The sequence below is a fragment of the Gigantopelta aegis genome, chromosome 14, assembly GCF_016097555.1.
Source record: "Gigantopelta aegis isolate Gae_Host chromosome 14, Gae_host_genome, whole genome shotgun sequence".
NCBI lineage: Eukaryota > Metazoa > Mollusca > Gastropoda > Neomphalida > Peltospiridae > Gigantopelta > Gigantopelta aegis.
The window spans coordinates 48,851,948-48,864,669 of NC_054712.1; the positions used below are offsets into that span (position 1 = coordinate 48,851,948).

At 39.8% G+C, this 12,722-nt stretch overlaps 3 protein-coding genes across 3 annotated transcripts in view; 2 read left to right on the top strand and 1 right to left on the bottom strand.

Moving 5' to 3' along the window:
* Positions 1-12,478, bottom strand: part of LOC121388696 (endonuclease/exonuclease/phosphatase family domain-containing protein 1-like) — a 68,770-nt gene extending 56,292 nt beyond the window's left edge. The window contains exon 1 of the mRNA XM_041520152.1: positions 12,332-12,478. The gene's annotated coding sequence lies outside the window, so the exon portion shown is untranslated. The remainder of the gene's footprint in view (positions 1-12,331) is intronic.
* On the top strand, positions 3,700-4,199 carry LOC121389317. The gene has a single exon (XM_041520913.1). It carries the CDS (start codon positions 3,700-3,702, stop codon positions 4,171-4,173), a length of 474 nt encoding a protein of 157 aa, XP_041376847.1. The 3' UTR covers positions 4,174-4,199.
* On the top strand, positions 8,145-9,014 carry LOC121389319 (tigger transposable element-derived protein 6-like). The gene has a single exon (XM_041520914.1). The coding sequence runs from the start codon at positions 8,145-8,147 to the stop codon at positions 9,012-9,014; it is 870 nt and encodes a 289-aa protein (XP_041376848.1).
* Positions 12,479-12,722: the final 244 nt, after the last annotated feature.

Genomic DNA, 12,722 nt, shown 5'->3' on the forward strand with positions numbered 1-12,722 from the left:
TTCCTTCACAATGCAATCAATTCTACATGGATTATTACGAGTAATTTGGGGACACATCATATAATCAATACCTCGTATATATAGACCTCTATTATTGAGTAGAAATTGTTGCAAATGTTGAAACATTGTTTTGGTAACTTCCTCCCCATACCACTTCGTACCCTTTTCATACTATTTTAAAAAAAAATATTACTGAGACGTTATAATCAAGGTACAAACATGTCAATTTCCCCAACCAATTCAGAATATTGTAATGCATGTTTTCCATGTCCATGTTGACAATGATACATCCACTCCGGCTCTACTCCATCGGCACCCGGACACATCCAACAAACTTTACAGATTATTCCAAATCATTGTCCTACCAAGTCAGTTCAGTATTTTGTTTGGTGATTCCTGATGGTGTATTTTGTGAGATCTCCGACCGATGCCCTCTCTGTCTCCGAGGGAAATATTTGATAGATTTCGATTGGTCTATCTATTTATTACTGGCTTCAGAGGTCCCACAAAAGACACCATGTCACCAGCACAAGTATTTCATGAAAACAAAAAATAATTTTCAGACATTGGTGGGTGAATATGAACATGACTATTCTCATTACTGACCCTAGTTGTGGACACGTTACTGTGCCAAAACTCCCATAATATCCATAGCAGACACAGTACAGGAGTTTTTGCGGAGTTACGTGCCCACAACTATACATACCAGTTCATTTTTCACATGCATTCTATAAACATAATACACTAACATTGTCATGGAGGAACCAGAGATATAGATGTAAGTACTTTGTTTTGCTGAAAATGGTGACTTTTTGCTTGCATATATCGTTGTAAAACGAATACTTAAAACCATTTTAATTCTGCTTTATATTATTTGTTTCCATTTTCAATCAGATTAGAGGTCATATTACATGTAAAAAGCAAAATAATCACCAGTTATTTGGATGATTGCCCTGTTACATTCATTATACAGGTTTTTGGACAGAAAATGAAAAAAAATATTTAAATTAAGGTCTGTCAACTGGCCGTATACAAAAATTAGTTAAAAATTAATTTTTCACTCTTTTTTCATTAAAACAAAAAGCATTCATCTTCTAAAACCCATACTATTATATGTATGCAAACAATGAGTTTCCTATTTGAATTTTTTTTTAAATCATTGGTTCATGCTAATACATATATTTTCTGTATTATTACCGACTACTCTACTCATATCTCAGTAGATATGTAGACAAACGTCAACTGGTAACCGTTCACTGCATCGTATACTATAGACCGTCATGTACAGGGCAGGGGAGCCTGGCGATCTCGCCCTGTGTTGATCTCGCCCTGTGTCGATCTCGCCCTGGCGAGTTCGCCAGGACTTATTTTCATGGTTAGGCGAAGTTATCATACATATTAGACATACATTACAACATATATTACAGTATATATCTACTGTCATTATCAGCATGTTTTTGTGCCAAAACTACAGGGTTATACCACTTATACTATTTTTGTGTTGGGATACGCTGTGGCGAGATCGCCATATTTACTTCCGTATTGCATGTCTGTTTAGCGAAGTCGCCAGTACATTATAACTCAACAATATTCAAGTTACAAGCAGTTTAATGTTTACTTCATTAAGTAAATACATGTGCAGTAGTCATGTTTTGATTTTCTTGTTGTAAAATGTAATACATTGGTAGTTTACTTGCAAGCTGGGGCGAGATCGCCAGGATTTTTCTTGTTCAAGTTACTTTTTAACGATTATTTGATATATATACTAAATACTAAAGTATGTACTGAACCGACGAGGTTGCTATACATCGTTACTCGATGATAAGTGTTGTTTATTTATAATAAATACATGGACAGAATTCGCATGTTATTTATTACCATTGTGTAATGTTAATGTGTTTAGATATATTTCACTTTTTCAGACTGGGGCGAGATCGCCAGGAATTTCTACGATTTGGGTTTCTGTTGGGTGAAGTTGCCTACATATTACTTGACAATATCTTCATGGGTACAGTTTATTATAATAAATACACGTAAAGTATACATTTATGGTTTGTTTTCATCATGTAATGTAACATTTTTTAAGAATGTTACAGTTTACATTTCTTATTATATCACTTTTTCAAGCTGTGGCGAGATCGCCAGGATTATACAAACTGCAACCACTTTTGCAGTAGTTAAAGCAGCAACCATCAGAGGAAAAAATAAACTCTTCGACAGTGACAGGTATTCTTACGTCGAAAGAAACACTTTCGGGTATGAATTTGACTTTTATTAGTACATTACATGTCATTAGTTTATTTTATTTATATTTATTATTGCAACTAGTGAAAAGTTTTGTAGGTAAATATAATTCCGATTCCAATATAATAAAAATGTTATTATTATTATTGTCATTATTAGTAACAATATTTGGGGGAAACAACCTGCATAGCAAACATTTAAATGCCAACTAGTAATTTTAAAATATAACAATCAGTCAGATGTTCTTTCTACCTTTCTTATTATGTACTTAAAGTAATACTGTCAATTTCAGATGGCACCGTTGTGTGGCGTTGTGCGACTAGAAACGCACAGGTCAAGCATTGTCGAGCATCGGTTAGACAGCAGGCTGACCTGTTTGTGGCTGGTGAGCACATGCACTGCCATGTACGGCAAATAGGAGGCGCAGTGGTTGCGAAAATTACTGTAGACATGAAGTTGGCAGCAAAGAGTGATCCCTTCAGATCGGCAGGGAGTATCGTTGATCAGCTAGTCCAGGAACATTTATGTCCGGCTTCCTGCCCAGCGCTGCCAACGATCGATAGTCTAGTACACACAGCAAACTACTGTCGCCAGACCAGCCGGCCGAAGAATCCGACTGACTTGGAATTCAAGTTGAAAATGGATTTCATCCCAGACAACTTCTTAAAAGGTGACAAACAATTAAAACCTTTATTTGTACGTGAAGCTATAAACCCTTAAAATATTTTTAAATTGCTATTTTTTAACTACTTTCAAGGACTAAACCATTATAGACGGTTTATTCATGTTGATATAATTGTATTGATTTACTTGATTTATTTTTTGTTCATTGTTTATTAATTTACTTTTAAAAGGAGATGTCACTACTGGGAGAAAACGGCATTTTATCTTTTCAACAGATCAACAGCTGCAGCTGTTATCTAGATCCAAGGGCTGGTACGCAGACGGTACCTTCAAGCTTGTGAAGGAACCGTTCACGCAGCTCTTTAGCGTACATTCTTTCATCAGGCATGAAGACTGTGCAAAACAGATACCACTTGTTTTTTGCCTGATGTCTGGACGTCGCAAAAAGGACTACTATACAAAGGCTGTTTTGGCGGCGATCATTGGGATGTTGCCCCAGGCACCGAGGGTACAACGTCTGGTGATTGACTTTGAATCAGCCTTGTGGAGAGCTGCTGCGTCCGTGATCCCAGACGTACAGATAAAGGGGTGTTCGTTTCACTGGACATAGGCTGTCTGGAGAAAGGTAAATATATCATTATTATTATTGTATATATATTGTATATATATTTTGTGTGTGTGTGTGTGTGTGAGAGTGTAAATTGATGGTCAGATTGTTGAATTTAAAATTTGTTTAATTTTTTAAATAATCATTATGCTATCTCTAACCAAAGCACATTAATATCTTACAGATTCAAGACCTTGGTCTTCGTCAAGCCTACCTTAGTGACAATGACACTCACAGATATGAGGAAATTGATGTCATTGCCTTTTCTTCCCCATCAACATATTCCAGCTGTGTTTGATGGGTTGAAGGCAGAAGCATCAACTGACCAGCTGACAACTTTAGTCGAATACCTGGAAGCGATCTGGATCCTGGATGCAACATGGACACCAGACAGCTGGAGCGTATACTTTCAGAGTATACGCACCAACAACGACGTTGAAGGATGGCATTTCAGACTTAACAACCGAGGTCGTCCCCAAGTCCAGCTCTACCTGCTTGTGTCCCTGCTGCACCAAGAAGCCATCCACATCAGCAACCAGGTTCGACTGGTGTCAGATGGAAAGTTGAAGTGGATGCAGAAGAAGAAGTACCGCGACATGCAGGCTAAGACATTCAAGTATTGGGAGGAGTACGAACGTGGTAAGAGAAGTGCAGCCAGACTTCTCCGTGCTTACTCCCGCTTGGTGTCTCCAGTATAATGTACCTCGTCGGTTCAGTGCATACTTCAGTATTTAGTATATATCAAATAATTGTTAAAATTTAAACAAGAAAAATCCTGGCGATCTCGCCCCGGCTTGCAAGTAAACTACCAATGTATTACATTTTACAACAAGAAAATCAAAACATGACTATTGCACATGTATTTACTTAATGAAGTAAACATTAAACTGCTTGTAACTTGAATATTGTTGAGTTATAATGTACTTAATGTACTGGCGACTTCGCTAAACAGACATGCAACACGGAAGTAAATATGGCGATCTCGCCACAGCGTGTCCCAACACAAAAATAGTATAAGTGGTATAACCCTGTAGTTTTGGCACAAAAACATGCTGATAATGACATTAGATATATACTATAATATATACTATAAAGTCTAATATGTATGATAACTTCGCCTAACGATGAAAATAAGTCCTGGCGAACTCGCCCGGGGCGACTTCACCAGGGCGAGATCGACATACTTCAGAGGTGGCTGGAAAAGTCACAATTTAGTATAGGAAAAAAAAAAATCACAGGAAAAAAAAAGTCACAATTTTTATATAACAAAATGTATGGGTTTGTAGAGTATTGAATGTGGCATCATACTCATAGTATGCATGGGGTAATTGTTAAGTAGGTCAATTAGGCTAGATTAAAGAAAGAGGCCTCATATTGTGCATAGGTGGTGACTAATTGTTACACTTATTAATTTGGGTCAATTAGGCAGGATTAAAGAAAGAGTCTTCATATTGTGCAGGGACGATGCTTGGGTCTAGCTTACTGATTAGGATAGATTTAAACTAAGGGCTTCCTATTGTAAATGATTTATAAAATGCCTAAAGTTAAATGTGTTTCACTATATATAGATATATTCTCCAGCTTGCTAGTATCAGAAGTATATTTAATATGGAAGTTATTCATAGCAATAAGGGTGGTCACAAAATCTGTCATGAGGGGTTCATGTATATCAAACATGCAACTCGCAAAACAAAGTTGTGGTGGAAATGTGTCAAAAGATCTAGTGGTAATTGTCGAGGTTCTATGATAAGACTTACAGAGAGAGCACCCAGAAGCAGTTAAACCCCACAACCATGCTGCAGATCAGACCCACTTCCGTCTCGCCAAAATACGCAACTCGGGGACAAGCCAGGCCAGATCTTTGCCCATGGTGTCAGTCAATGTGACAATGACGTACGTGCACTTTTTTTTTGTGTTGCATGATATATATTTATATACAATTTACATAAATAAATGGTTTTCGATCTATAAGTATTTCACTGTTATGCCAGAGATTAATACATAAAATATCGTTTACAGTTTGAGGATTATGTTTACTTTCTATCTTTACCCCACTAAGTAATGTATCTCTCCAAAACTTATTTGTAATTTGGTTTGCTTTTCTCGTTATGAAGCAATCTCCATATATTATTAACTCATTTGTTGATATCTTTGTAACAGACATAAAAAGATTAATCCATTTTGAATTATTCAGAAACAATCTTCGTATCCATGAACTTTTTAAAGCAATCATGAAGTTACTTAAATTTATAATTTTGAGCCTTCCAACTTTATAGTCTTGAGTTATTAAGTCACGTTTCAATTTTTCAGGTACGTGCACTTCTACCTTCTGCTAGTACATGTAAGCGAACTCTTCGCAACCAACGGCCGACTCCACCTGTGCCGCGTCTGCTGGAAGATCTGGATGATCTGCCCGTCGAGTTCATGCAGACAGTTGGCCCAAACCCCAAGGAGTTTCTAATCTACGATAATGGCCCAAATATAAATAACCGCCTCCTCTGTTTGCTACCAAGGAAGGCCTAAAACATCTTGCTGCTGCCAACACCCTCTACATGGATGGTAACTTCTCCATGGCTCCAAAAGTCTTCAAACAACTGTACGTCATCCGTGTGCCCTTCGGTGATACAGCTATTACTGTTTACGCTCTCCTTCCTAACAAGACCCGAGCCACTTACGAGGAACTATTTCAGGCTGTAGTGGACAAGTGTGCAGAATCAGACTTTGACCTGAATATACAAACTATAGTGACGGACTTTGAGGATGGTGTACTGCGAGCTGTCCTTGCTGTCTTCGGTCGTGATGTTACCAGTAAGGGTTGTTTCTATCATCTTACGCAATGCACCTGGCATAAGATTCAGGACTTGGGCTTGGGTCCACACTACATGGCCGATGCTGACTTTCACCTGTTCTGTGGTATGATGGATGCTCTTGCCTTTTTGCCATTAGATGAAGTTGAGGAGGGTATGGAACACCTAAAAGCTGTCATGCCGCAAGATCCACCTGAAGTCGACGACTTACTTATGTACTTTGATCGTACATACGTCAATGGCTCTTTCCGACAGATTCAGCAGCCAACATACAGGCCCGGTGCTCAGCTCAGGTTGTGCAGTGTTCCACCAATGTTTGCTCCTGTCCTGTGGAACGTTCATGATGCCACCATGAACAATAATCCGCGTACAAACAACTTGTGCGAAGGTTGGAACAACATGTTCTTCAACCTTGTAGGCTACTACCACCCATCAATCTGGCGAGTTATCGAATGGTTTCAACTTGAGCAGGCTACAGTGGGCACCATCATCCAGCAGGATGTGGTTGGTAACCCACCTCGACGCCAGGTTCGTCGACGCTACGTCCAACTGCAAGAGCGTCTTCGCAACTTGTGTGTTGATCGCCTTGAGGACCGCAAGAATGTGGCAGAATTTCTTCATGGTATTGGGTGGAACATCCTCCTAAACCACCAACATTAAAATCACAGAACATTTAACAAAAATCTCTTTATTAAAAATTATGACTTTTTTTCCAGCGATTTTTTTTTTCTGTGACTTGTTTTCCTAGATTCACTTCAGAGCAAGTCAGGTTTTGGTCCCTTATCAGGGTTCATACACTTCAAATGGTTTAATTTTCCAGGACTTTTAAGGGCTATTTTCGTTAATTTTCCAGGACTATTTTACCTTTTCCCAGGGGTCTGAATATATGACTTGGAAAGAAGTTTTTGTTTAATGACACCCTAGCAGATTGTTTAGTCAGTGGCTGCTATGTCTCCAACATACAATACTTGTTACACACGGTCAGTCACACCCCACTCTGGATATAACTTTTGGATGGTAAAGTTGAAAACTAAAACTGTTGAAATAAAATATTTTATTAACTACATTTGTTGTACATTGTACAAAATAGTGATATAAACATGTATCTAATACTCAAATAGAATACATATATACACACACACACATTTATTTATTTATTTATATACATACATATATGTATGTACAGTGGATTCTGTACAAACCAGAATTTGAGTAATCCGGATTTCTGTGTAAACCGGCACGATATCAAAGTCCCGTCCAGCTACCGTTAATCTATTAGGAACAAAACTCTGGCTAATCCGGAAGCTGTGTACTTCGGATTACGGATGCAAATTCCAGAACAAAAGAATGGTTTACATAGTAATTAGCGCTGTCTATACCGGCACACAATTTTGCTAGTTCGGTCTGCCTTTGATCAATTGTTAAACAAAGATGACAATTTGCTAGTAATTAGGCTACCGACTGTAACCGAGTGAGATGACATAATCGCGCTTCTTTGAACGTTTAATAAACAATGATCCATACTTCTTGTAATTACAATATGCAGCTAGATCAACTGGATTAGTATTAAGTGTGTGTTGAAACCTAAATGAATTCACTCATATCGTCTTAGTGTCAAGCAGTCTGCATAAATACGTATGGCGCATGTTTTGCCGTGTCTTATTGAATTAGTAATGGCAGGGCGACCTAGAAAACGGCAACCCACGGAACTTTCACTGCAGACTAAAGTTAAATTAATAGAAGAGTTTTCATCGAATCCACTATGTAAACAGAAGGATTTAGCAGTGAAATTTAAGATAGGCAGGCAGGCAGACAGACAGTATCTGACATTCTAAAACGTGGTGATCATTACCGGCAATTGTATGAAAGCAACATTTCGGCAGAGAAAACGAATATCCAGCGGAAAGTTCGAAAATCTAAATGGATTAATGCATCAGTGGTTTAAGCAGGCAAGATCCAAAACACTGCCAATTTCCGGTCCGATTTTAAAAGAAAAAGCCCTTCAGTTCGCCGAACAGCTAGGAGTACCTGACTTCAAAGCATCCGATGGCTGGCTGACGTCATGGAAAATTCGGTTCAACATAAAACAGTTCAAAGTTAGCGGGGAGAGTGCAATCTCGATATCGTGGACGACTAAGACACGCCTACCAACCATTCTTGGAGATTACGAGATGAAGGATATCTTTAACTGTGACGAGACAGGTCTGTTTTTTCGTGCATTACCAGACAGGACACTGGCTTATAAAACACAAGCAGCAAAAGGTGGGAAGGTTTCAAAAGAACGATTAACTGTTTTATTGTGTTGTAGTGCAACAGGAGAAAAAACAAAACCATTGGTAATAGGGAAAGCCCAAAATCCTCGCTGTTTTAAGAACATTAGAAAGGAGTCACTCCCTGTGACCTGGACAGCCAATCGGAAAGCGTGGATGAATTCACAACTGTTCAATGATTGGTTAGAGAAACTTAATCGACAGATGTGCCGACAGGGAAGAAATATTCTTTTATTCATCGACAACGCACCATCACACGGCTGTGATCTGAGAGTGAGCAATGTAACTGTTACATTTCTACCAGCTAACACCACCTCAGTGCTACAACCATTAGACCAGGGCATAATTAAGGCTTTCAAGACCAGGTACAGAAAACACATGATGAGATCGCTCATTTTACGGATGGAAGATTGCGCTAATGTAAGTGAACTGTGCAAGGCAATCAGTGTTGGATGCGGTTAATTGGATTAACGTTGCCTGGAAGGAAACACAGACAACAATTGTCAAGTGTTTCATGGTTTGTGGTTTTCCTGTCACTTCTGATTCCGATGATGCTGATGACTATGCTGATGACGACGATGTTCCTCTTTCTACGTTGGTAGCCACCATATCCCGTGATATTAATGCGGCCGAGTTTGTTGACTTTGATCACGACATCCCAACAGAGAATCCGGATACTACAGAGTGGGAAGCTCAGCTAGTAACTGCCCTTACATCTGTTGCTAAAACCGAGGAGAAACCAGCAGACGACAGTTCGGGAGATGAAGATGACACACCTTGTGACACAACACCAGAACTTTCTTACGCCGATGCGCTTAAAATGTTAAGACAACTGAAAACCTTTGCTGCTACAACCGATGACGAACTGTTACAACCAATATTAAACCTGGAGGCCATGACAGAGAAGTCTGCTTTGAAGAAGCACATAAAGAAAACACAGTCAACAGTTTCAGACTTTTTCTCAGCTGACACTCGATAGACTGACATTCATAATAAACAATAAACTCAAATTCTAATTATTATGTGATTTTAATTATTAAAATGATATTGTGTATATCAAGTTTGTAATTCCATTTCATGTGATTTTAATCAATAAAATAAAATTGTATTTATTCAGTTTGTGTGTGTTTATTATTATTTTTATGGTTTTGTTTTGGTAATTTTTACAATTCAAGTCTGGTCCGAACTTCTGTCCCAGCCATGCCTGATCGCGATTGCTACTGTCGATCTTTAATTTCATTGGTTGAAAATGTAGGTCTCGGCTATTCCTGTTACTGTTAATCAGGTTGTTGTGGATAATGACATTTATTTACGTTGGTAATTTACGATTTTGATGATTATGGCAAGAACCATAACTCTGAATGAAATATTTATAAACCAGCACTCTGTCTAAACCGGCATATTTTGTTAGTCCCAATTGATGCCGATTTGTACAGAGTCCACTGTATGTATGTATATGTATATATATGTGTGGTGTGTGTGTGTGTGTATATATATATATATATATATATATCTCATATACTCTTCAAAAGAAGAAATGCAAAACCATATTGTCGTAACATTTGGAGAATTGATTTAATTATTGAATGGTGAGTCCGATAATTACCAAATGTTGCAGGATTGTTCACAATTCACTCTAGTCCATTGTGAGTAAGTGATAGGACACACCACCAAGGTCAAGGTCATCTGGAGTCAATACCGGGTGTGGCCTCCGCGTGTGTTGACAACTGCCTGGCACCGCCTGCCCATTGAAGCAACCAGAGTACGGATGACGTCCCGGGGGATGGTGGCCCACTCGGCCTGCAAGGCTGCTGCCAGCTCGGGCAGGGTCTGGGGCTGTGGTTGTCGCTGTCGGTCCAACTCGTCCCATAGATGCTCAATTGGGTTCAAATCCGGTGATATCGATGGCCAAGGAAGGACATTAATGTTGTTGTTCTGTAGGAAAGCCGTTGTGAGACGTGCTGTGTGAGGCCTGGCGTTGTCATGTTGGAACACTGCGTTGGCGTTGGCCATAACTGGAACGATGTGTGGCCGGAGGATCTGGTCAATGTAGCCCTGTGCATTCAGGTTGCCCTGCACGTGGACCAGGTCAGTTCTGCCAGTGTGTGAGATGGCTGCCCACACCATGACACTACCCCCGCCGAATCTGTCCACTTCCTGCACGCAGTTTGCCGCATAACGTTCACCACGACGCCTATACACGCGACATCTTCCATCATGACGTCGGAGCAGAAATCGGGACTCGTCACTGAACCACACCTGTCTCCATCGCAGTTGAGGCCATTGTCGATGAATCTGGCACCACTGCAGTCGGAGTCGACGGTGTTGTGGTGTTAAGATGACACCTCGAACTGGACGTCTGGCACGAATTCCTACCTCACGTAGGCGGTTCCGTACGGTCTGGTCGGATATCCTGCGCAAACCTGGTATTGCTGCGGCTGTGGAGGTGGCAGTAGTCAATCGTTCCCGAAGGTGGCGTACCCGGATGTAGCGGTCCTGCCCGGGGGTAGTGACCCGTGGTCGACCGGATCTAGGGAGGTCACGTGTTGATCCATGTTGCTGGTAACGGTCCCACAGTCTGGAGATGGTGCTTGGGGACACATGGAATGCCCTGGCAACGGCCGTTCTGGATTCGCCTGCGTCTAGTCGGCCGATGGCATTGTTTCTCTGCGGTTCACTGAGACGTGGCATGTCCTGGATTGTCAACTGTCGGCCAGATACAGAGGCCAGGCAAGCGAACACCCTGCACTTTTATACTGTCGGTGTTCATGTTGCACGTGCAGACAACGCACGTGCAGTGGTGACATGGTTTGCACGTGGCTGCGTTTTTGCGAATATTCACATTTTGGAACTTTATTGTACAGTAGCTGCGTTTTATCGAATGTAACCGTGGGAATATGTTTGGGACATGCAATGACCTTATATTCACAAAGCATGAACCGGTAGGAAACATAAAATCGGAGTTATAACCCATTTGTACCCTTTTGCGTTTCTTTTTTTGAAGAGTATATATATATCAGACACATGCTTGTTTTTCTAAAAATAATTTTTTTTAGCCACCTGTCGTTAAACGTACACTTTCCGTTAGGCATTTTAGCAGAAGTGATTTACACACCTACCCGTTTTTCTTTTTCTTTTTTTTAATGTCATACTGGTATATATTTTTTATCCGGATTCCATGCTTGAAGAATTGTGTCGCCATCTCAATTAAGATTATCTACTCGTGCTCTAACGAGCACCACTATGCCTATCTATAGACCAAATAAACCAACACAGTATTTCCTGCTCAACAACTGACCAATGGCAGTCGACCTCATTATAATCATCGATGCGTTTAGGTATTGTTTTTGTGGGGGGTTTTCTTTCTTTCTTTTGGGGGAGGGGTACCTAAGTCAAACGCGATTATTTATGTATTTGTAACATCACTAAACAAAAATTAGAAACAATTTCTAATTTCCAGGACTTTCCAGGAGGTAAACTGACTTTTCCAGGACATTTAAGGACTTTACAGGGTAAAAAAAAAAATTAAGCACTTTCCAGGGTTTTCCAAGATCCGTGCGAACCCTGCTTATGCTGTACAGAGCCAGTATCATGGCTTATGGGCTCTGGGGCATAAAAATTTAAATCAAATGGGCAGTCAACCGCAACAGAATGAGAGTATATTGCGGGCTAACGGGCGGTAGGCCTAAGTTAATAAGTAGGCGGACATGAGAACTCACATGACCCATCCGTGTTTACGAACCAGCCAGTAATTTTGTATATATTTAATGCTAACTTACAGTTTGTTCAAATTCTTTTGCGCGACTTTTACAAAGTTATGAGTTGCGAAGATGTTAGACTGCGTCTTTACATCTAATTCGCAACATGTACTAGGTCCTAAAGATTCGACGATGCAGGAACAGTCTAGCTCATGTTTTTGCACTTATTTTCTGCTCACAATATCGGAGCACTAGCCTTAGTTAATTTCCATCCACATTCAACAATAAAAAAATAATTTCGAACTTGACATTTCCACTAACTACTGCCAATAATAGAACTTTATACCAACACATTACTTCATATATTCATGCTGCATCATGCAGTACTACAAGAACTGTTTTGTTGGCGACCCGCATTTTCTAAAAAAGAATCGCAGTTCCACTACTTTATTATTATTATTATTATTTTTTT